Source organism: Fusarium phalaenopsidis (genome assembly GCF_050370095.1).
Source record: "Fusarium phalaenopsidis strain FUZ10S chromosome Unknown contig_32332, whole genome shotgun sequence".
Lineage (NCBI taxonomy): Eukaryota > Fungi > Ascomycota > Sordariomycetes > Hypocreales > Nectriaceae > Fusarium > Fusarium phalaenopsidis.
The window spans coordinates 1,920,551-1,941,625 of record NW_028145391.1 but is presented as its reverse complement, the minus strand read 5'-3'; the positions used below and the strand labels follow the sequence as shown (position 1 = coordinate 1,941,625).

At 49.4% G+C, this 21,075-nt stretch overlaps 6 protein-coding genes across 6 annotated transcripts; 1 reads left to right on the top strand and 5 right to left on the bottom strand.

Annotated features, from left to right (window-relative positions):
* Positions 1–118: 118 nt before the first annotated feature.
* LRP88_13599 (GNAT family N-acetyltransferase) lies at positions 119–844 on the bottom strand (the record flags this gene model as incomplete). Its single annotated transcript, XM_083249959.1, has 1 exon — positions 119–844. One exon carries the CDS (start codon positions 842–844, stop codon positions 119–121), a length of 726 nt encoding a protein of 241 aa, XP_083094293.1.
* Positions 845–1,281: 437 nt separating this feature from the next.
* LRP88_13598 (GPR1/FUN34/yaaH family-domain-containing protein) lies at positions 1,282–2,187 on the bottom strand (the record flags this gene model as incomplete). The annotated part of the gene is made up of 4 exons (XM_083249958.1): positions 1,282–1,558; positions 1,609–1,768; positions 1,836–2,031; positions 2,092–2,187. 4 exons carry the CDS (start codon positions 2,185–2,187, stop codon positions 1,282–1,284), a joined length of 729 nt encoding a protein of 242 aa, XP_083094292.1.
* Positions 2,188–4,327: 2,140 nt separating this feature from the next.
* Positions 4,328–5,595, bottom strand: LRP88_13597 (uncharacterized protein; the record flags this gene model as incomplete). Its single annotated transcript, XM_083249957.1, has 3 exons — positions 4,328–4,761; positions 4,810–5,368; positions 5,470–5,595. The coding sequence occupies 3 exons, from the start codon at positions 5,593–5,595 to the stop codon at positions 4,328–4,330; spliced, it is 1,119 nt and encodes a 372-aa protein (XP_083094291.1).
* Positions 5,596–6,904: 1,309 nt separating this feature from the next.
* LRP88_13596 (kinase-like domain-containing protein) lies at positions 6,905–8,027 on the top strand (the record flags this gene model as incomplete). The annotated part of the gene is made up of 2 exons (XM_083249956.1): positions 6,905–7,400; positions 7,453–8,027. The coding sequence occupies 2 exons, from the start codon at positions 6,905–6,907 to the stop codon at positions 8,025–8,027; spliced, it is 1,071 nt and encodes a 356-aa protein (XP_083094290.1).
* A 673-nt stretch (positions 8,028–8,700) lies between these two features.
* LRP88_13595 (uncharacterized protein) lies at positions 8,701–9,717 on the bottom strand (the record flags this gene model as incomplete). Its single annotated transcript, XM_083249955.1, has 7 exons — positions 8,701–8,813; positions 8,867–8,944; positions 8,993–9,053; positions 9,107–9,223; positions 9,281–9,373; positions 9,426–9,522; positions 9,578–9,717. The coding sequence occupies 7 exons, from the start codon at positions 9,715–9,717 to the stop codon at positions 8,701–8,703; spliced, it is 699 nt and encodes a 232-aa protein (XP_083094289.1).
* Positions 9,718–14,103: 4,386 nt separating this feature from the next.
* On the bottom strand, positions 14,104–19,874 carry LRP88_13594 (Hint domain-containing protein; the record flags this gene model as incomplete). Its single annotated transcript, XM_083249954.1, has 10 exons — positions 14,104–15,330; positions 15,388–15,867; positions 15,923–16,117; positions 16,172–16,444; positions 16,501–16,711; positions 16,763–18,087; positions 18,142–18,437; positions 18,489–18,728; positions 18,780–19,533; positions 19,587–19,874. The coding sequence occupies 10 exons, from the start codon at positions 19,872–19,874 to the stop codon at positions 14,104–14,106; spliced, it is 5,289 nt and encodes a 1,762-aa protein (XP_083094288.1).
* Positions 19,875–21,075: the final 1,201 nt, after the last annotated feature.

Genomic DNA, 21,075 nt, shown 5'->3' with positions numbered 1-21,075 from the left:
AGGTATATCTTAATAGCCCACATGTTGAGCGGTCAGACATGTACATAAGATTAAGGATCAAGGTTGAAGACACTTTACGACTTTTGAGAAGCCATCCACCGCATGTATTTGAGTGCACCTAAACAAACCGCTCCCATTCCACTTCACTTGGCTCCTTCCAGTACTTTGACTCCTCCAGCTGAACAAATCCAAGCTTCTCAAGAACTCTGCCGCTCCGAGTGTTGGTACGCTGAGTCTCTGCAATAAACTTGGTGACCCCTCTCTCCGCCGCAGCCCAATCCATCACCACCTCTGCCGATCTATTGGCGATGCGCTTACCCCAGTGATTGGGTGAAACACCGTAACGGATCTCGGCCTTGTCCTTCCATGACGAGATGTGGTCGACGTTCCGCGCTTGTCGTACGCCTGCGTAGCCAACCCACTCTATTTCCTCGAGCGCCAATGATTCTCTGCCAGTATCCAGTACTCGGATTTGCTCATCCTCAGCAAGGCCAGGCACTGAAATATTCCTAGTGACGGCATTGTCTCCCAAGATGCGCTTGTGATCCTCGGGCTCCAATAACCCCACAGCAAAGTCGCCCACGCCTCTGTTTCTCCAATCGTTGTTCACATCCCGAGTTGAGATAATCTCGTACATCTCCTCATCGGTCCAAGATCTAGCGGGGAAATGGTCTCCAAACCCCATTTCGCAGAAAGAGGTGTTGGCGTGCAGAGAGGCGTAAAAAGCGCGCCAAGACGGTGATGAGATGGCAACCGGTGTGGGGACCAAAATCAGATTCGATTTTATCAAGGCCACGGGGCATTCGATGTCGGTTGTTGAAGCATGTTGAGTTGTGGAGGCCATTTTTGATTAACTGAGGATATGTGTATGGTGTAATAAGGAGTAGAGAGGTGTTGGAATTCAAGACAAGATTTGCAGTATCCGCATTCCATATTAAATGGCCTGCTTTGTAGTCTTATTCGCTTACCAAGCACCTGGACTATCCCTGACAAGGAAAACTGTTTAATCGAACGTTGCAACTTGCCGAATGACTCAATGCCCCAGAACTTTTAACACCTGCCGCTTTTGTATTGCTGACAACCATGAACCCCATAAAATATTAGATGAAAATACGGACAATATTGAAATGGAGAATTACGACATGTGTCCCTAGTAATTATGCATACATAAACGCATCAAGTCTATAACTAAAATTCACTTTTATATATGGCCTGTTTCCGTTCCATGGTCCAATGCTCGAATGATGGCAACGAGTAAATGCCCCTCGTCTACTAACCACATCAAGCGTGGCAGCCTGCAAGCTTCTTCCTCTCACGTCGAGCCTGAAACCAAGCAGAAGTGTCGCCCATGGGGACACTGAAGGGGAGCACTTCCTGGCAGAGGTAGTAAAGGACGCAGTAGAATCCTAGCAATCCGGCGATGAAACCGAAAACACCAGCAGCCTTCATGAGGGCAGTACTAGTAGCGGCATTGCCGTCGGCGAGAGAAAAGTAAGAGGAGGCATCAAAGATCAAGCACAGCTCGATGCTCATAAAGATGCAAATATACACAAGGTTACTTTTGATGTCAGCAAAAGCCAATGACGACTGAGCATGTCGATCGCTTACAGCTGAATTGAAGCAATGAGGAAAAAGAAATTAAAGACGGCCCAGATTAGGACGAAAAACCCGAGTGCGTTGTTGTATTCAGGGTTGGAAGCACCTCCATAGGCGTCGATAATGCCCCATGAAGGTATAAGAGTCGCGCCGTACCCGCCGTAGAAGAGTCCTGGCCAAAGAGATCAACTGAATGCTCACGCCATAATGGAAACTGTGTCTGCCGATGATGGACTTACCAAAAGCTGTAAGAACCGTGAATGTGAATGTGTCTCCTTTGATCATTGCCCACTGCGCAGCAATGAGCAGTCCGACACACGCCACAAAGCACAAGTTTCCGACAAAGACTGTCTGAAGGGAGACACCCCGGAAGCCCATCATGGACAGCGAAAGTGTGAGTAGTGTAGTAGCGAAACCGCCCATAGCTAGGGGAGCCTGTAAGGGGCAACCCTATTAGTTGTTTGCGATATTTGCTCCTGACATGCTTATCCATACCGGGTTTCCGATTCTCTCGCCCGGAGGCCTAGAATAGGCCTCTGCCGTAATCTGGATGCTCTCATTGTTCTTAGTCGAGGATACCGAGTGGGTCATGGTTGCGAAAGGATCGTCGAGTTGACGCAGAGAAGACAAGAGAAGAGACAGAACGGCGAGAGAAGAACAGAGCAGCTGGTAAGATACTATAAGTTGCGGAGAGAATAGGAGAAGAATGGTCTTGGGGGAACGAAATAAATCTTGAGAAGCTGGATACCCACAGACATGGCCGGAGGTTGTTCCCGCCGTCGGCCTGCTCTCTCGGCCGGCGGCCTACACATGGAGTTACGTAAATGGTGCTTAGTCTCCCGGTTAAGCTTCAAAAAAGGCAACGCTAGCCGAAAAGGTTCGAGTTGGTGGAATTCTAGGGAATTAATTGGGTTGTTAGGACACAGGGTGAGATTCAATGAGCCGCACTAGTGGGCTGCCACGGATCTTGGCGATCTTGGATGAGGATGCCTGAGCAAGTCCGTGTGCTCGCCTTTGCAAATAAGCTTATTAGAGAAGTTGGGGGTTGTTTCTCATGATTTTCTGGCATGTTGCATGATGAATTGGTGTTGAATTGGTGTTTCTGATCTGATGCTCGGCCTGAAGCATCTCAACCCATCACCAAGTCAAGATCGTAAGCTATACCCTGGCTCAACAATGCGGAGTGAATCGGAAGTGAGATGCAATTCCCTTTACAGAGCTAGCAAAATAATAACCCGAAACGGAGCCCCCGCGCTTCTAGTTCGCGTCCCGACCGTAGAGAAACACAGGGATCGGGTCTGGCAGCCGAGACCGGCCTTCGGGAGGCTAGGAGGCCCGGTGATTGGACGGTTCAGATTTGAAAGGAGTGGCAACTTGCTGCATTACACCGCTCTTGATCAAATTTGTCGATTTCCTCACATGTTCGTGATCTAGACTTCGGTTGGGGTGCCATTTTGACTGACAAAGAGAAACTTGGGGTTTGTTGCCAACCCCATACCCACTCTGGTCTAGACGCCCGGTTCCCGTTGCCCTTCCGGGGTATGGGAATGGGGGCGCCCCCTGTGGAGAAACGCTGGTACTCATTCTTTTTGCCCTTTTTGGTTTCGTCGGGTTTTGGTACCGAGATCGGGAGGAATCGGGCACTTACTAACATTATAAAAAGGCCAGAGTGCTCATTCCTGACTTGAACTTTGCATCTCGGCTTCCTAAGAATGTCTGAGAGAGCCTTTGTAGTATACTTACATAGGTTCACATCGTCGCCAATCACATTCGGCCCCTGGCTCGTGCAACCCAAGCTGCCAAGCTTTCGAGATCCAGCCCTTGCTTGTAAAGCCGCTCCAAGCCGCCTCCCCCAATTGCGCGAGTGACTAATAGTCATGCAAAGCCAACATCCCGTTGGACGATGAGGCCAAAAGAGACCCAGTTGGGCATCAGAGCAGCCTGACAGGGATAACATACCTACTATTGGAGGATAGTGACGGCTTAAGAGTTGTGAGCCTGAAGTTGAGGGTCTGGATCTCTAGTGGTTGATAGATATTTAAACTTGTGTCTTGGGCCTGTTTTCAGGGAGGATCAAGCACAGATCGCCGAGTACTCAACACCAAGTGTCATGTCCAAGACCTTGGTCCCTCTAGGACTACCAGAACGACAGGTATGGTAGGGTGTTATGTTGAGTTGAAGTTTCTCTCATGTGAACATCGTATCAAACAACTATGTTGCTCTTGTGACCCGCTCCCTGAGAGAGAACCCACTGGATCACCAACAACGGGTATGAGTCCCAAGGCCTTGGCAACGATTGCCGAGCTGGGAATATCGATGATCAGTTTGGAAGAGAGTGTCAAGTCTGCAATCAAAGACTGACGAAATATTGGCCCTTCCAGATTGCCTTGGGCCAGCAATTGTGTATCTCCGACTGCATGGTGTGGCCGTTGGTCGAATATGCTGCACATTCTTCAGCTTCGTCGCCAAAGTACGCAAATATTGTTATCAACTGGACATATTCGTTTCATTTAGGCTTGATCAGTGTATTTGCGGTACGAGGACTTGAAGGTTGCCATTCATTCGTATTACATTCGTGACCTGGACTGCCAGAGTGCCCCCTGATTTAGTTTGCCTATTAAGCCCTTCCCCTTTTTGTTTTCCATGTGAAAAAGCGCCAATGTCTTTTCTATCAATACAATTACATCCCTTCTTCAACTCTTGTAGCTTGCTACTAGAATCTTATATGCATCTAGTGCCTCCAGCTCCGTGCCGAGCCGGGATCCGACTTTGGCGGTTGTCTGTCCCCCCCTGAGATCTCAACGTCCACCTGATGATTACGAGGCAGATTCTGTCCTGAGATGCTATCTTGCTCGACCTCACGGGTAATATGTATCATACGACGGGTCGACTCGTCGTCATCGTTGCTCTCCTTGTCTTGAAAGTGGTTTTCGTGGTCGTCGTTCCTGCTGGCGCCACCATTCGAAAGCTTCACGTGGGTTCGTCGACCGGAGGTGCCGCCGATGGTTACTAGGTTGACGTCGCCAGATCGTCCGGGGGTTTTGTCTTTTGAACCGTACGAGGGGGCGAGGTTGCGGATGAGACGGCGCAGCATGGGCATGGAACCGGCGATGATACCGAGGTCGCATTCGAGGACTGTAAGCAAGACGATCTTGCCAATCTCATCTGAAGTATTGTTAGCTCTGTTCCCGATAAGGGGGCGATAAATTGTACAAAATCTTCCAGAAGGTGCGGTATACGCCCAAGTATAGGTGATACGGATGGTGGTGGCCACTGATGCAAAGACACCCAGGGACAAGACGCCCATGGTCATGAGCTTGGTTCTCTTGGGCATCTGGAGGCGACGAAGCAGAAACATGGGCACCAGCGCGGTGCTGATATCGGTAAAGATGTTGGAAGCCGAGACAAAGTAGGATACTCTCAGGATTACTGTCTGCCCAGAGGTGCAGTCTCCTGGCTCGCCCCATGCCGCAGCGACGGGCTTGCACTGGAAGATGGCCACAGGCCACGAGATCTGCCAGACGATCCAGCTGAAGCCAAACAGGCCCCATAGGACCTTTGTGTAGATCTTGTTGAGGTCCTTGGCGAGTCGGAGGAGGGTCCAGATGATGCTCGACTTGATGATTGCGCCGTCGAGGACGTAGATGAACTGCCAGATGATGGTCCAAAGACCTATCTTGTACTGCATGCCGACGGTGATGACGTCGTCGCGGGACCCGATGCCGCTGTACGCGAGAACAATGACCGAGGCATTGTGTGCAATGTTGAGAATCTGAAGGGTCAGTTGAATTCAAGCCAGAGTTCTTCAAGACTTACCAGGCCAGCAAGCATCAACCAGTCTTCGACAGCAAAGGCGTTTAGTGAGATACGGACCCAAAAACGCAGGCCCGCAATTAGAATTGAGAGAATCGTAAAGACAATGGTCACCACCAACAGGACGAGAGCCAAGCCCTCAGGCTGGATGGGCTCATAGACTGTCGTGGCTAGGTCCTTGGCCATGATTACTTCTTGGTCCACGCCCAAAAGTAAGCACCCAAAAGAAACGAAAACTTTTTTAACGGGAATCGACTCCTTCTCTATCTTCTCGAGCGGTCACCCACAGGGATTCGACCCAATGGCAGAGAGTGTAAATCATTACCTGTTTCTTCTCCCAACGTTACTTTCCGCTCGGTGGTGGCGGCGGGACGAACGAGGTTCGAGGTGTAGTACTGGGACCCAAGATCTTAACGGCCAAGAGTTACAAATGTTTGAGGCTTATTCCCGTCTGGTCTGGCCGGCACCATTTTGACTGGAGAAAACATGTAGAGGGCTTGCATTGGCGGGCCCAAAGGGGATCCCGACGAGTCCGCCAGAGGACCCTTGTTACGCCTCTTTGGGTCACCCGAGTCCAAGTGAATGCCCTCATTGGAAATCCTTTCCTCATGGGAAAACCTTGTTACTAGGGGGGCTGCAAAGTCTTTCAACCGAGGTATCACGGTCGTTTCGGCCATTCACCGCGAACCCCCAAGGATATGGTATCCCACTCTTTCCCAAGGCATCGTCCTGGTCTGTCTCGCAGTGGCTACCAAACGGGTCGGGTACGACACCCACTCGAATCGTCTAGATCCCTGCATGGCCTCGGAAAAAACTCTGTATCGCGTTGGTCATACGACTTAGGGCTGGGAACGGGCCGGGCGAGCCGGTCCGTAGGGATGATCAATGGGACTCTTGGTATTCCCTCTTAACTACCGAATGCTACCTGCGAGCCCCTTGAGTGGTCTGACAAGTCGTAGGACCCTTGCTATGCGGACCACGGCATTGGTAACTAGGGTCCAGGTTGCATTGAAACCGCATCCTGGGCACTAGGATCGCTTCTCATTGGGAGAGCAATACCGTGGTCTCGTGCCTGCATTTACCACGCAATGGTTTGACAGCTACCCAGCAGGCGAGCCCGCCTAGAATCCCCTCATAGGCTCGTCAACACCTGGATATCCACACGTTCGTCTTACACATTGTGGAGGCTACATGGGTTGAGTCATGTTAGAAAGTCGTCACAGTGTGCGAGACTCCCAACCCCCTTTTGCCGGTGGAGTTTGGCTGGTTGCATCAACTACGACGCATTGTTTCGTGGTCAGCATTGGATCATGGCCTCGAGTTTTATTATCTGCTCCTAGCTCCAAACCGGGATACAAGCTGATCATGCCCCAAGCGAGATACGTGTTTAAATAGACCAGAATTTGGTTTGGAAGCTGCTCGCTAATTCTCGGTCACTGTCACCTTCATAATCCCATCCATCAACGAAACACCACCAGGAAAAAACACGCACAGTATGTCTACAACAGAGAACAAGCAGCTCCCCGCCCTTCCTTCGGACCTCACGGCCGAATGGTTCGGAGCCAAGCTCGGCCACGAGGTCAAATCTGTGGAGAACACGCGCAACATCTGGGGCACGGCATCCAAGCTGTTCTACACCATCACGTACGAGCATGAGAGCAGCGAGGAGAGGCCAACGCACGTTTGTGTCAAGGGCGTCTTCGATCCCAAGATGATTGAGGCTCAGCCTTGGACCGTCAGCCTTGCCCAGCGCGAGGCCGACTTCTTCACAAAGGTTGCGCCATCGGTTCACCACATGCTCTTCCCCAAGGGATGGTGGAGCGGCACGAGTGAGAAGCAGGGCATCGCCATCATGAATGACCTGGCGAGCGAGGGCTGCACATTTCCCCCAGAGGTCGCGGCGTACTCAGTCGAGCAGGTCAAGAATGGTGTTGAGCAGCTAGCCGGTCTTCACGCGCAGTACTGGGGTCAGAGCCAGGACGATCACCCCTGTAGGAAACCCCCCTTTCTTCTGTACTGATTAGATGTCTAACATGGAGATAGGGATATGGAACAACTATGACCCAGCCATGAAGTTCATGTGCGTGCCCTGGGATGAGGTCGTCCGCAGGCCTGGTCGTCCTAAGCTGCCCGAGTACCTCATGGATGGGACACGGTGCAACGAAGCTCTTGACCGTTATTACGCTGAGCGTAATCCCCGGTTCAGGACTCTCCTCCATGGAGACACGCACATTGGAAACATCTACTTCACGGCTGATGGTAAAATCGGCTTCCTTGACTGGTCTGCCTTCCACTTCGGCTCCTGCTTCCACGACGTCGTCTACCACATGACGGCTATGCTGAGTGTCGAGGACCGACGAGCTCACGAGATGGAGATTCTCGATCACTACCTCGAGACACTGCACCGTCTTGGCGGACCCAAGTTTGACCGCCACAACGATCCCGAGGTCATGATCGAGTACCGACGCTCCTTCATGACAAACGTCATCTGGCTCATCTGCCCGGATGGTCTGCAGAGCAAGGAGCGTATTGAAACCCTGTGCGAGAGGACTGTTGCCACTTATGATGACCACAAGGTTATTGATGTTATTCTTAACCAGCGCAAGCCGGAGTCTTGAGCGAGGTAGACGGTGTCTTGTGGAGTTCCATAATGTATGAGAACGAAGCGATATAAATAGCACCCGTATCGAAGCATGCCTAGCCATTTATGATTTTCATTCAATCGTCTTTATGGAACTATCTGTGATTCATTATCAAGTATCGATAGTGAGTGCCTTTAACCTAGGTTGTACTTAATAAAATAGGCTTAACTCAGTCGGGCAAACATTGTCGCCCCCTTCTACTAGGAGTTTCACATTCTGCAAAGGGCAAGTTGAGCCACATGGGCACATGCATAGACGGGCCGACATGGCGGTGACGTTGCGCTGAGTATCCTGGCTGACAAGGATCTGGACATGGGCGAAGACCACGTACGAAAGACTATTTACTACCTGTACCAGTATACTTACAAGGAATAATTCCTTCTATGGAACCCTTTTATCTTGTATACGAAATTTGAACGATAGGCCTGACTTGCTGCGTGGTGGCGCTGGTATTGATTCAATTGCCGGTTTGTCTGAAATCCACACCAACATCTCGAGACATTGTAAGAATTAAGATATCAGATTAGGTGTACTGATGAAAATGATCTCACAATGGTTCGAGATTCCCCCTGCAAGATACACATGCTGCTTCTCCACGCTTCTACAAGTTGGCCGGCATCTGATTTGGCTATCAAGCCCCAATCTCATGTTACTCATCATCTCGTCTCTCCCTGGAAGCTTGGTTAAGTTTCATTCGACGGGCAGCGTCATAGATTTGCTGCATCTTCTGGGTATACTTGATGATTTCTTCTTCTTGGTCACCTGCGATCCTCAGTATGGCGTCAATGGCATTCGAAAGTGACATGTTAACTCACCACCGTATTCGCTAATCAAAAAGACAAATTCACTCGTCTTCAACGCGGATACATCCACCACGGATGTGCAAACGAGATCTGGAAGATTTAGTTATGTAGTTGAATATGCGCAATGGAAAGACTCACAGCCCAGGGCGCTTTCGTACTTATCGCTGAAGCCATTGCCGGCAAAGTTCCAGCGCCACAGCTAGTATTTGTGAGCACTCATACTCGCTTATTGCGGCGAAACATATGGCATACCATGACATCGAGACGTATAACCGCGTTGTGCATCACGTAAATGAAATACTTCTCCTCTTGGTGCTGCCCGACGTCGGTCCTTTCCATAAAAGGCCCTAGAGCAGAGGTGACGACCTTCTGCGAAGCTAGTGAGTAGTTTGCGTGAACGTCTAAGGGACATGAAGATGAACGAACCTTGAAGCCCTCCTTGACGGCGTCTCCAGTGTTGGAACACCCAGTCCCGGTGCTGAAGAAGTCATCGAAGGCATCACCGATGCTATTGTTGGGCTTGACCTTCCATTAGCATTTTATTGAAAGGATCGCATGGTTGATCGCATACCTCATCCTTGACTATCAAGTTGTGGTACCTCGTCTTCCGAAGGGCTCGGATGCCAGGCACATCTACTTTTTGAGTTGAATTCGAATTCAGAAACTTGCTGTGAGGGTTGAGCGATTTGCTGTCGTTTTGGTGGGGCGGATCTCAGTACTTACGCGTCAAGCTTTGCTTCAAATTCGTTCAGACTCGAACTGCACAACTGATTAAGTACATCGAGGTCTTGCTTCGCCTTTGCCCTTGCCTCTTCGTCGGCCAAATTGATGGAAGAGTGAAGTCTTGTAATGGCCTGGCCCATGTTGCTGGTTTGGTGATTCCAGTAGTTCAGATTGGATGGTAGTGACACAGAAAGTTGATGTTTGCGAAAGCAGCCGGAAACTTGCTTCTTACTATAAAAGCGCGACCTCTCGCTCGTAACTCTAAACGGTGGCAACTCTCATGGTTCATGCAGAAAAGTCTAGCCTATTATTTCCAGCTAAATGTTGAGCGTAGAGCAGCTAAATGGGGTAATAGAAGCGGCACTATTGCGGACTGCCTGTCTTCAACTGACCATCACACACGACTTGATCCACGAGAGCTGGAGTCTAGAAGCCCATATATTGAAGACGTGCAGATTGACTTACCTCATATAGAAGATGGCTGCGCGGCGAACTAGAGGCGGCTTAGTGCGACTGAACTATCGATCTGGGGCTGGGTTTGGTTGGGCTGTTGTCTCACTTCAGCCAGACACGCAGGCCAAGGGAAAAACGAGACACCAGCACAAACACGTTAGCGAATCCTGCTCTAAAGATAATTAATAAAAGAAAAGAAAAACAGATAAGAGAATTCTAAAGTCCTCCTATTATTATAATATATTTCTCAATATTTTAATATATTTATTTAAAATTATTTATTAAGTTTTAGCCAAGTTAGTTTATACTCTCTTTTATTCTGGTGTCTCATTTATTTCTTGACTGGCGTGCCAGGCTGCTCAAGTGAGTGTATGCAGTTGGCTAAAAGTGGCCGAATGAAGGTGGCAAGGGTGGTGCTATGTCTGGAACGGGCCTTACGAGGCTGATTCTGTCAGTCAAGATTGGCTGGCTTGTCAGTCGGGATCACATCGCTTTGCTTCACAAATAATCGCAAAGTATCAAAGTCATCTGGAAACTCTCAAATTTGCCATCTTTGCAAAGCTAGGGACATTAGGCAATCATCAATCGACATGGCCAATCCCGAGGACACCTTCCAACGTGTCGATGGCCAGGGCTAACAGACATTGGTACACAAAAGCTTGATTACTTCGTCTTGTCTTAGGCTGCACTGACTCAATACTTGTCAATTTTACTCAATCAAACGAGAAGCCCATCCGTGTTCTTCTGGTCCCAATCAACCAGGTACTCCACAGCTGGCTTGGTAGTAAGCCCAGAACTGGGTTCAGCAGCATCCCTTATAGTCATGGCTACCTACAACGCTTTGAGTTCTCGCTGGAGAACTCCAGCTCAAAATAGCTTGTATCTCCATGACTGGAAAACAAAAACGCTAACGCCCAAGAAAACCAGGTTCAGCTTTGACATAGGCCAAGCCCCTGCCTCGCTTGGTCACAGCCTCAACCGATATGTCTTGTTCTAGCACTAATTGGTTGGCTTTCAGCCATATCGCTCAATGGCTCACTAGTGAGCGAGGTGAGGCCTCCATGAACCTTCAAAACGTGAACCCGGCTTCTCAAGTACGGGTATAAATGCGTGATTGAAATCATCTCCTTTGATCTCTCACTTGGCTCCACCGCCGACACTACAATCCACTGATTTTTTTACTAAAATTTGAATCAACATGGGCAATAAGGAACTTCTGGCATACACACGAGCACCAAATCTTGACTATGAGCTAGACGAGGTAATTCGTCTCGGCCACATCTGGCGAAATCCTCGAGACCCCGGCTCCTTCTGCGGACAACCTCTGGCCATCCCTCGTGGGATGGAAACTAACTATACGTACAAGACACCGTGGTCTATTGGCAAGGGTCGCTCGACGCGCGGGTCAGTTGGCGTCTGGGCAAAGTTCCTCTAGGTTGTGGGCGTTACGGCGTCGGCCAATTTTAACTGGAACAATGCTGACGACATGGCCTACACCTTTGAGAGGCTGGGTCGGTGCCAGCGGTGCTTCACAAGGAGTTGACGCAGAAGGAAGACCCTACTTTGACGCCTCACGAAACGAATACAGTGGCATGAGCTACGGAGAGTCGTCAGACTTTGTGTTTGCCCAATAAATCCCGTCAAGGTCCACTTTTCCGTCGCATAGATCAAAATACTCACTACTCAGGCATCTTCTCTCCTTATCTTCTCACTATATCTTCTCACTATATCTTCTCACTATATGTCCTCTGCTTAACTCGTCTTGTTAGGCTCATTCCGAAAGGCCTTCGAGGGACCGCTAGGGACCGATCTCCTGTTTGTGTATTTTTCGTCCGGGGGGCCGTGAGGCCCCAGAAGTGTCCTGGAGGAGCACAGGACGTGCTGAGCTAAACTATCTACAATCGCTGCCGTACAGATCCTTGCTCAGATCATCTGCAAGGCCTCTTGGATCGGAGCCTCAACATGCTCGAGCTTTTTCCGTACTCATTACCCCAAAAGGCACCTCTCTACTCGTAACCAGCCCTACAGTAGTTTCCGCTGAGGCACGTCCCAAAGGACATCAATACAGCTGATCTTAGCACAGTTTCCCTCTAGCAGTGTCTCCATCTAGTTAATCCAGCACATCATCGGCACAAAGGCGCATTATTTGCAAGAGGACATCCCGTCAGCGGGAACACATCCCTCTCCAACCTAGAATTCTCCTGCACAGATAGATCAAGTAGCCTTCCACACTCTAGGGCAGGATAATCAACCTAGTAAGAGACGGGATCACCATGCGATGTCCTCAGCCAAACCTCGGACTCTAACTTTTAATCATCGTACGCATGGGTGATTGATCGGTCTGTTATCTCCAAGGAATTGATATCCCGATCTGTCTGTAATGTTGACTCGGCCATACGTTCAAGGTGACTTGATCGATCCGTGGTTGAGACATGGAAACCGTAGATACCACGCAAAGAGTTGTGCTATTCGCCCAGACATAGAACTTGGATTAGGGATACAACTAGCAAATCTTTCTGCTTCATCATATCTGCTTTCTTTCTTCAAATTGTACGCCAGGTCCATCGTTTGGTCCATGATTATGAATATGTTGGCTTTCGTTCTTCTTGTATCTTATTTCCCATTGGTTCGTGCCTATCTTGACCTCCACAGCCTCCCTTCCCCGCGCGGTTACATTGCTAAACAAGCCTCTTCTTCGCAACTGGGTCCCCCGTGGTCCTAGAGAGTTTCTGAAAAGATCGGCAAGTACGAATGCTGTAGCCCTGCGACCGGGCAAATTCAACGAGCTCTCGTCTCATTTCTTCCGGGGAAGAGTAAGTGATGCCCTTTGGAGGAAGCTTCAGTAATTGCCTTTCACATCTGGTCGACGGAGCAGATGCGTCTCGCCTATCTAACCCTAGCTCGGACTCACTTTGCAAAGTCTGCATTTCTGTGTCGGTTCGTGTGCTCAGTCCTACTCCGTAAGGTCTTTTGTTTAGGGAGGATTTCTAGGTGCAGCAACATGCCACTTGCTAATTGGAACTAAAACGGTTATACAAAGACGAGCTAACAATACGCCACAACATAGAATAGAACTATTAATTAATAAATAATATGCCAACTTTATATCACTCGGAAAGGGGATCAAAGTAACCCAATATAATCTCAGTAAAAAAACGCTCAAAATAGGCTCAAAACCCAAGCCTGATATCTCAATAACTCAATCGCAATAAGTTTACGGCTACATCAGTAATGCGATCATTGCCTTCCTGCCTCAACTAACTCTATCCAAAAGGCAGGCTGGCGATCAATTCCATTTTTCACTCCAATTTTGTGGGATGCTGAAGTCACGTGCGTCAATTCCATCAACCCCATTTCACTTTGATGTTAATAGGCTCAATTCCATCTACATGCCTTTAATTTTGAGCACCAATTGAAACCGTCGTGTGCAATATTTGGTTACCTAAATGAAAGCTTCTTCTACGGCTGTGCAGTAGAAACCGATGCTTCGCATCAACAGGATGTCAGTAATGATATCTGGACAACGCCCTAAGTGAATTTCGTCAAGTGTATAATTAGGCTGATATGTCTTTTAGCTATAACCGCTGTCACTTGGGCAGTATCTGTGTAACCTTGAAATGGTCTCTAACACTGGTTAGTCGAGGGTTGTGCGAGTAAAACTTGCGTTTCTCGGCCTGTAGATCTCTTTCGTCGTCTTTACCACGGAGGAAAGGTATGAGACTTCTCACTACGCATAGTAACGCTATGACAAGCCGTACTTAAGGTTGGCCTTTGTCGCATCATTTACGACAGATGGAAGAGAGACCAGATGGAATTAAACACTCCGAATAACGTGCCGATCCCATGGCGTTAGATAAATTGCATTTTCCTTTGTTTACGGGCTGCTGAATCCGTCTACGCGAGTTTCTAATCAGCATGAGGCCGAAAGCCGAGGATTTTATTTTAGCTGTCTTGCGAAGGCGATAGATTGACGGTTAACAAATTCCAGCTTGTAATTCGTGAGAGACACTATACTAAAGGTACTAAAACAAATTCCAAAACCAAAACTAAAAGGCTTTCCTGCTAACTACCAACTAATCCCGTGTCATCTCAAAGGTTGCAGGAGCAAATGGAGCACCCGGTCGCTTCTCAATGACTTTGATCATCGCCGTACCCGCAGTTGCACCCAGTGTTCCTGAAATACTAAATTCCATCTTTGAACCCGGGTCAATCGTAGCCGTCTGCCCTGTAATACCTTTGACACGCAGGTTGAAGTTTGTCGACCGTAGGTTGGTCCCGTTCGGCTTCTGGATGGCAACGTCCCACGCCTTAGACCCGCCAGCACCAGGAGTAGTAACGCTCCACGTCCCGGAGCCATTCGGCCGAGCCTCTCCAGGTCCTGCAAACGCTGCATTGGAGAAGAGATTTGTATCGTCGGAGCCAGAGAAAAAGCTCAGCTCAACCGAGTTGATGGTGTCGGTTGACGGAGCCTGGCCTGCGACAGCTGGGGCAGCGTCAATGAAGCTGATCGTCTTGCCAGTGTTGTTGGTCAAGGTCACCGTAAATGTGGCGGCTGAGTTCTTATTGCCTGACACTGAGGAGATGGTGGCGGATAGTAGAGGGCTTGGCGGGTCGTCAATCTGGGACAACCATCCTCCCGATGCTTGCATCCTGTCCACGAACTTTTCTCCGGGCGTCTTCTGGTGTTCGGTGTTGCCGAATATCATAACCAGAACTCCAACCACGATGACAGCTATAGCCAGAATCTGACCTATCACGGGTATGAGCGTCGAGGCTGGGAGGAGCAGGCCCAAAACTTCAACAATCACAATCGCCGCTTCCAAGACGATGTTGATGATGCCGAGCGCAAGCTGACCACCAGACATCGCACCACCGTGGGCCACGAGATCCCAGATAAGGAAGCCTACGAAAGCAACGGCAATCGCGATGCCAATCATGCGCATAACCTTGGGAGGTACTGAGATCTTCTTCTTGAGCCTCGAAAGGAGCCCTCCACTGCGAGCAGTACTGGCATTCCCTTCCAAAGCCTCTTCGCCGAGTTTCTCCATATACTTAACCTTTTCCTCGACAAGCTTACCACGCCGCCATCCGAATGGTGTCTTTCGTGCCTTGTCATTCAGAATGGCAGTCTCGGCATGGATCTGAGCTGCAGATCGTGGGCCCGTCTTAATAAAGTGAGGCCCAAGGATATCCATAACGTTCTTGGCGATGGTCCCGCCTACCCTGGCCTTTTCGGAATCAGTGAGAGCGACATCTTTGTTAAAGATGAGATTTGCGACGCTGGCAAAGAGAGCGAGCATCTAGCCATGTCAGTTAAATCCGGAGTTGTTACAATATCAATGACAGAAGACAAATACCTTGATTGCGGTTCCGAGCTTTCCGCCACTCTTGGACATGTCGTTTGACTTGAGCCAGGCACCTTGCTTAACCACAGTACTACTGCGGTAGAAAAGTCCCTTGGCGAATAGCGTCGCTGCACCGAGAGCTTTGGGCATGTTAGTTGCGAGATTAAGCTGCGATATCAACGCATTTGCAAGCTTCTCCTTGTTTTCTCTCTCGAACTCGATGTTCTGGTCTTTGCAAAACTGTTCAAAGTCCTTCATGAAAGACTTTCGAACTTCATCCGGGATAGTCTTGTCGTTGGGGTTCAGGAGGGCATCTGCCAGAGCCTTGGTAGCGTGCGGGAGCCACGGCGCTGAGTCGCCAGAAAGAGATGTTTGTTGGATGGCTAGGCTGCTGGCCGATATGTCAACAACATCTTCGTAAAACTCTTTGGCGTATTGACCGTCCGCATCTAGAACATAGAGGATGTTACAGTACTTCTGGAGGGGTTGTTGCTACAAGAACTGTTAGTGATGTTCAAATGTTTGATGGGCCGGGGTCTGAACTGACATTCCCTACGATGACTTGCTCAGCAGCATCGTACAGCTTGTTTGCTTTGACTTCCTCGTAGTACGTCTTTGCCCACGTCGTTCCGTTATCGGTCACAAACTGATCCAAGACGGAATAAAGACGCAACATGGCTTCGCGGACGGCAAGCTGATTAAGAGTCTTGTACTCAGGCGAGCTGGACAGACACTTGGGTCCCTGAAAGCGCATCAACGTTAGCTAGACAAAACACAAGATGCACGCAGTACTTACGTCACCCTGCCAAAAATACAGGATCTTGGCCCGCTCTGAGGGCTTAAACTTGGACACCCAATCCTTGGTGTTATAACTCTCGGCAATGGTAAGCGCGGTGTAGGCAGGTGAGTAGACGTTTCGGATCCAGTCGCGAAGATTGCCTGGTAGGTTCTTGGCTAGGTGGGGTGGCAAATCATCCGGCTGCTTCTTATTCAGGATCTCGTTGAGGTCCGCGGTTTCCATATGGAAGTACATGATGCTTTCAAGCACAGACTTTGACTTCTTCTCGAGCTGTTATTATTATTAGTTTAACCAAATTCAGATGCTGTGAGGCCTAAGAAACGTACATCTTCGTTGTTGTAGGGGATTGCCTCAAGCGTGGAGACATGGTACGGGCCTTTCGGCCCTTGGCGAGTTGGTGGCACAGGCTTTTGTGGTGTGCTGATGGGAGTTGTTGGAGATCCCGTCGGGACACTACCTGCCGTACTGGATGCATCTGTACGTTTCTCGATCTCCACCCTTTTAGCAGTGTCGCCGGGATTGGAGAGGAAAAGATGTCTGTGAGGATAATTAGATCATGCAGAGTCTAGCCTTGCGCGGGCGACTCACTTCGGGCCCTCTCCAGTTTCGGAATCGGAGCTGTATTCGACGATAGAGCCAGTTGCTGTCTTCTGATCGGGGCCAAGTGTGAGCTCAAATGACGAAAACATCATGCCCAGCGACACGTCAGTGCCCAGAGCCTCCTTGAAGGTCCATCTAAAGGAAAAGTCTTCATCTGCCGAAGCCTTGTCCTTGTAACCTCTCAGCAACTCTTGCGCGTTGGGAGTCATAGCAATCGAAACCTTGGTACGGCCTTGGTCGTCGATGGACAGAGTGCTGACGTAGAAACTTGCCAGTTTACCAATGGTTGGATCTACGAGCTTTGCCTGAATGAGGTCGCGGAGCTTATCCAAGTCTGGGAGAATGGCAACTCGTGTCGAGAGACCATCGGCACGTTTCCGACCAACAGCAAGGTCGAGCGATCCAAATGCGACTGGGTCACTCGGGTCGACCTGGTCCTTCTTGTACCGGTTGGCGTCAAAGATCATATTGAACCGCAGTGGATTCATGAAGGGCAGTGTTTCGTCCCCGGGGGCAAACAAGGGGTCTATCTCTGTTTCTTCGGCCTCTGCAGTCATGAGGGTAACCACAGGAGCTCTGAACTGCAAGGCACTAACTCGTTCCGCAGGTGCCTCTTCGAAAGCTGCGTCTTCAACAGTTACTTCATCAGAAGGCTCCTCTGCGGCGGCTTCCGCTCCAACAGGTACCGCTTCAGCAAGACGAGCCATGGAATAAACTGGAGCTGAAGCCACCAGCATAGCTTCCTGGTACGTAGGCGGCCCATCGAGCTCACAGCCCATAGCGAGATATTGGATGAAACCAGTATCAAGGGCTTTTTTTGCTTCTGCGTCCTTGCTGTAGAGGATAGTACCCTGGGCGGCGAGTGTGAGAGGGTCGACGACAAGGTTGCCGTGCTCAAATACGTCAGCCGTACCTGACCCCTGGTCAATAGATCTGACCCATCGAATCTTGTTCTTCATGTTGTCGATTGAAGCCCGTTGGCATACTTCTCCGTCGACATAAACGACACCCTCAAGTACAGACACGTTAGGCAATGATGCCAACAGCTTAGAATAGTCCACGCCAGGGATTTCCTCGGGAGGGTACTGTAGTGAACCATGGCCAGGGCCGGTGAGCTTGTTGCGAGCCACCTTGTATAGTCGCATACTATTCTTGTCGCTCTCTGTTTCGACTTCAACCTTGAGCATGTCCGAGATACCACCAATGCCGAAACGCTCGAACAATGGTCGAAGTTCATCGAAAGCAAGTAGCATCCTGGCCTGTTCAGCTACCGGAATTGTCCTGAGCATCTTGCAGATGCTCTTCATAGTCAACTGCAGAGTGATGTTAAGATATGGACCTGTTTATCGTGGGGCGTGATATCTTACCTCGGGATAGTTAACAGCCACCAGGTATCGGTTAGCATGATAGCTGCGTCGACCTTCTCGGAGATGAACTCCATAGACATATCTGACATCAGGCATCCTTTCGCTCGAGATGGTTGTAATGAGAACCTGCTCATAGTGCTTGCCGTCTGAATCGAGTCTCAGCACCACATGACCGACCGCCAGGCGACCAACGTCAGCCCATGGGTTCTCCTTCATGGCAAGAGTCGGGTCGAGAGCACGAAGACCGGTCGTGGTGAAGAAGACATGACCAGCAGTGAAGAAGGGCTTTTCGCCATCTAAAGACAGTCAGAAGGAGACTTGTTCCTCGACTCTTGACTTACTGAAACCGTGGATGATAGGGTCCTCGACTGGTACTTGAACCCTCTCGTCGGAAACCTTACCCCATTCGTCAAACTCGCCTCGAGTCAGGACCCAATCATTCTCAGCGAGATCTTCGATCTTCTTTGGACCGGTGCGTGTGATGACTTCAGTGCCAGCGACAAAGCAGGAACCGAAGGGTGAAGCGACACTGATCTTCCAGTTCACGCCAGGGTCTTTGGTGACAAATGTTGGCTGGTTCGATCGTCCTGTAAATGGTCAGTTAGGGCTTTTAACCGTTCGTTCAAACGTTTGCATACCTCTGTTGAGCCAATCCTTGACACCCTGGCCTGTGGTCGTCGTGATGACAGGCGGTGGGGGTCCTGCCATAGGATCAAAGATGACCTGTGGCTCGTAGTGCGCAGTTTCGACCTTAGCCTGAGTCCGCACAGCTTCGTTGTACTTGACAGCGACGTCATCCCACAGGGATACCATCACTTCTCCATACGCCTTCCAATCTCCAAGCTGAAGGTTCTCCAGTTTGAGCTGTTCAATCTGCTTCTTAACGTCCTCTGGCACGTCCATGCCGGCCAAAGGCTGCAGAATCTCTCCTGGGTACGGGGGTCTGAGGAACCCCTCGGCGGCCTGACCATATGCAATAGTCAGTGCTTGGGACACCAAGCTGACAAGGGCAGAAAGCTTATCAGTTTGCACAAAGCCCTTGTCGCCGACAGCGGCTGCAATCTTAGCCTGCGCAATCTTGCCAAATGCTTGCACCCAGATCTTGCTAGGTTCGTGGAGAAGCGGAGTAGCTTCGTGTTCAAAGTAGTTTGCCACGAAGAGCAAGCTTGCGCTATAGGACAGTGTTCCCACAGTGAGGTCGTGCTCAATCTGCTCGACGACGGTGTCGACGTTGAGGAACATGTTCTTGTACTCTGAGACAAAGTTTGCATCTTGTTGAAGCGCTGCAAGCTTTGGAAGACCCTTTGCAGTAATGTGCGCATCAAGATGGTCTGCGTAGCAGTAACCCATCAGTCGGGTAAGAGTATCGGTCATGTTGAGCTTTGAGATTGTCTGTTCGCTCCAGGTCAGCATACACAATGACTCTACTTGTTAAGCAGACTTACCTGATCAGCACAGCCTCGGAAGTTGTACGGATCATCATCGCGGCTCAAGCTCGTCACAGCATGTGCAGTGGTTGCTTGAGCCAGCGTATCGATGAGAGTCATTGCGCCTCCGCTGATAAGATGATCGCCATTGAGGACTTTCTCTTGAGCCAACTCCGTAAGATCATTCTTCAAAAAAGAAAGATCTGACACGTTTCGGGCACGTTCTTGCAGCTGCTCTACCCACGTCGCAGCAGAGAACTTTGGTGCAGACTCAAGGGCCTGACGAAGTTCTTCAACCTTGGTCATGGTGTTATTGGAAATCTTGTAATGTAATGAGAAAACGATAAACTGATAGCGAGGTAGGAAATGAGATATCTTGTTTTGCGTAGGGTGTCTGTGCGGTCTGAAGCCGTCTTTATCTTGTTGTCCTCACAGCTTCGAGCCTCATCACTACCATCGCAATGATTACTATCACATATCCAATTAAAAACTAGTTTGCTATCTGTCTCGGCCCAGACAAACTCACATCCGGTGTACACCCACATCACATCCCCACTGCATTCAGCTCGCCTCTTCTCGTCGCATCTGCACGTAACCTGTATAGGGCTTTCTTACTCAGGAAGCCACATGTCGAACGGCAAGGGTAGCGGCAGCTACGCGGCGGAAAACTATCGTTGTAGTCCAAACGCAGGCCTCCGATTGGACGCAAATTGGCTTTCGTGATGGCTAGAACGAACTATTCGGAGGATTGCATGAATCACTAATATCACCATCTTAGCGTTCATGGGGCATTCCATCCAATACATGCTGGTGTTTCATCATCACCGGGTTTCCCGAGGCGAATGGCGGCAACTAGAGGTACCGAACAACGGGCCGCCTGGAGAATTATCTCCATTTAGGTCAGTCTTGTTATTGAGCACAATTTGGCTATGCGTCCATCGATCGATATGTCCCGGCGATGCAACTTGATTTGTTTTATTGAGAAAGTGGCATGATCAGCCGCAAAAAGCCTTGGTCTCAGTTGGTAACAAGGTCACAGAGGAAAGAGGGGGGGTTTGCATGATCTAGCGCGTGCGAAATCGGTTTAATAGCCTATAGCTTACTACACAACTAAGCTTGTTTTTGGATTCTTAGCTATTTTTAGGCTCTCAGCTAGCCACGGTTTTGTTCAGTCACCTGCATCAATAGCTTGTCTCGGCGCTTCCGTGAGTCTCTGTCGTCCAACAGTATCTGGACAGTATTAGCTGTAAAAGACTGAAAAATAGAGGCTATAAAGTCTGAAAATAGTATAGAGTAGGTAACTAAAATAGGAGGAGAATAGGCAGTGGAATCAGTCCTTATAAAAAGCTGATTGGCTAGGTAAGGTATCATAGAGTAATAAAAGTAGGGAAAATAATAAATAAGGTTATAAAAGAAGGCCAGCTTCTTATAGGTAGTCTTATTGGTTGAATTGGTTAAAAATCTTTTTAAGTAAAACTATTCTAAGGGAAAGCTATTCTTTTATAAC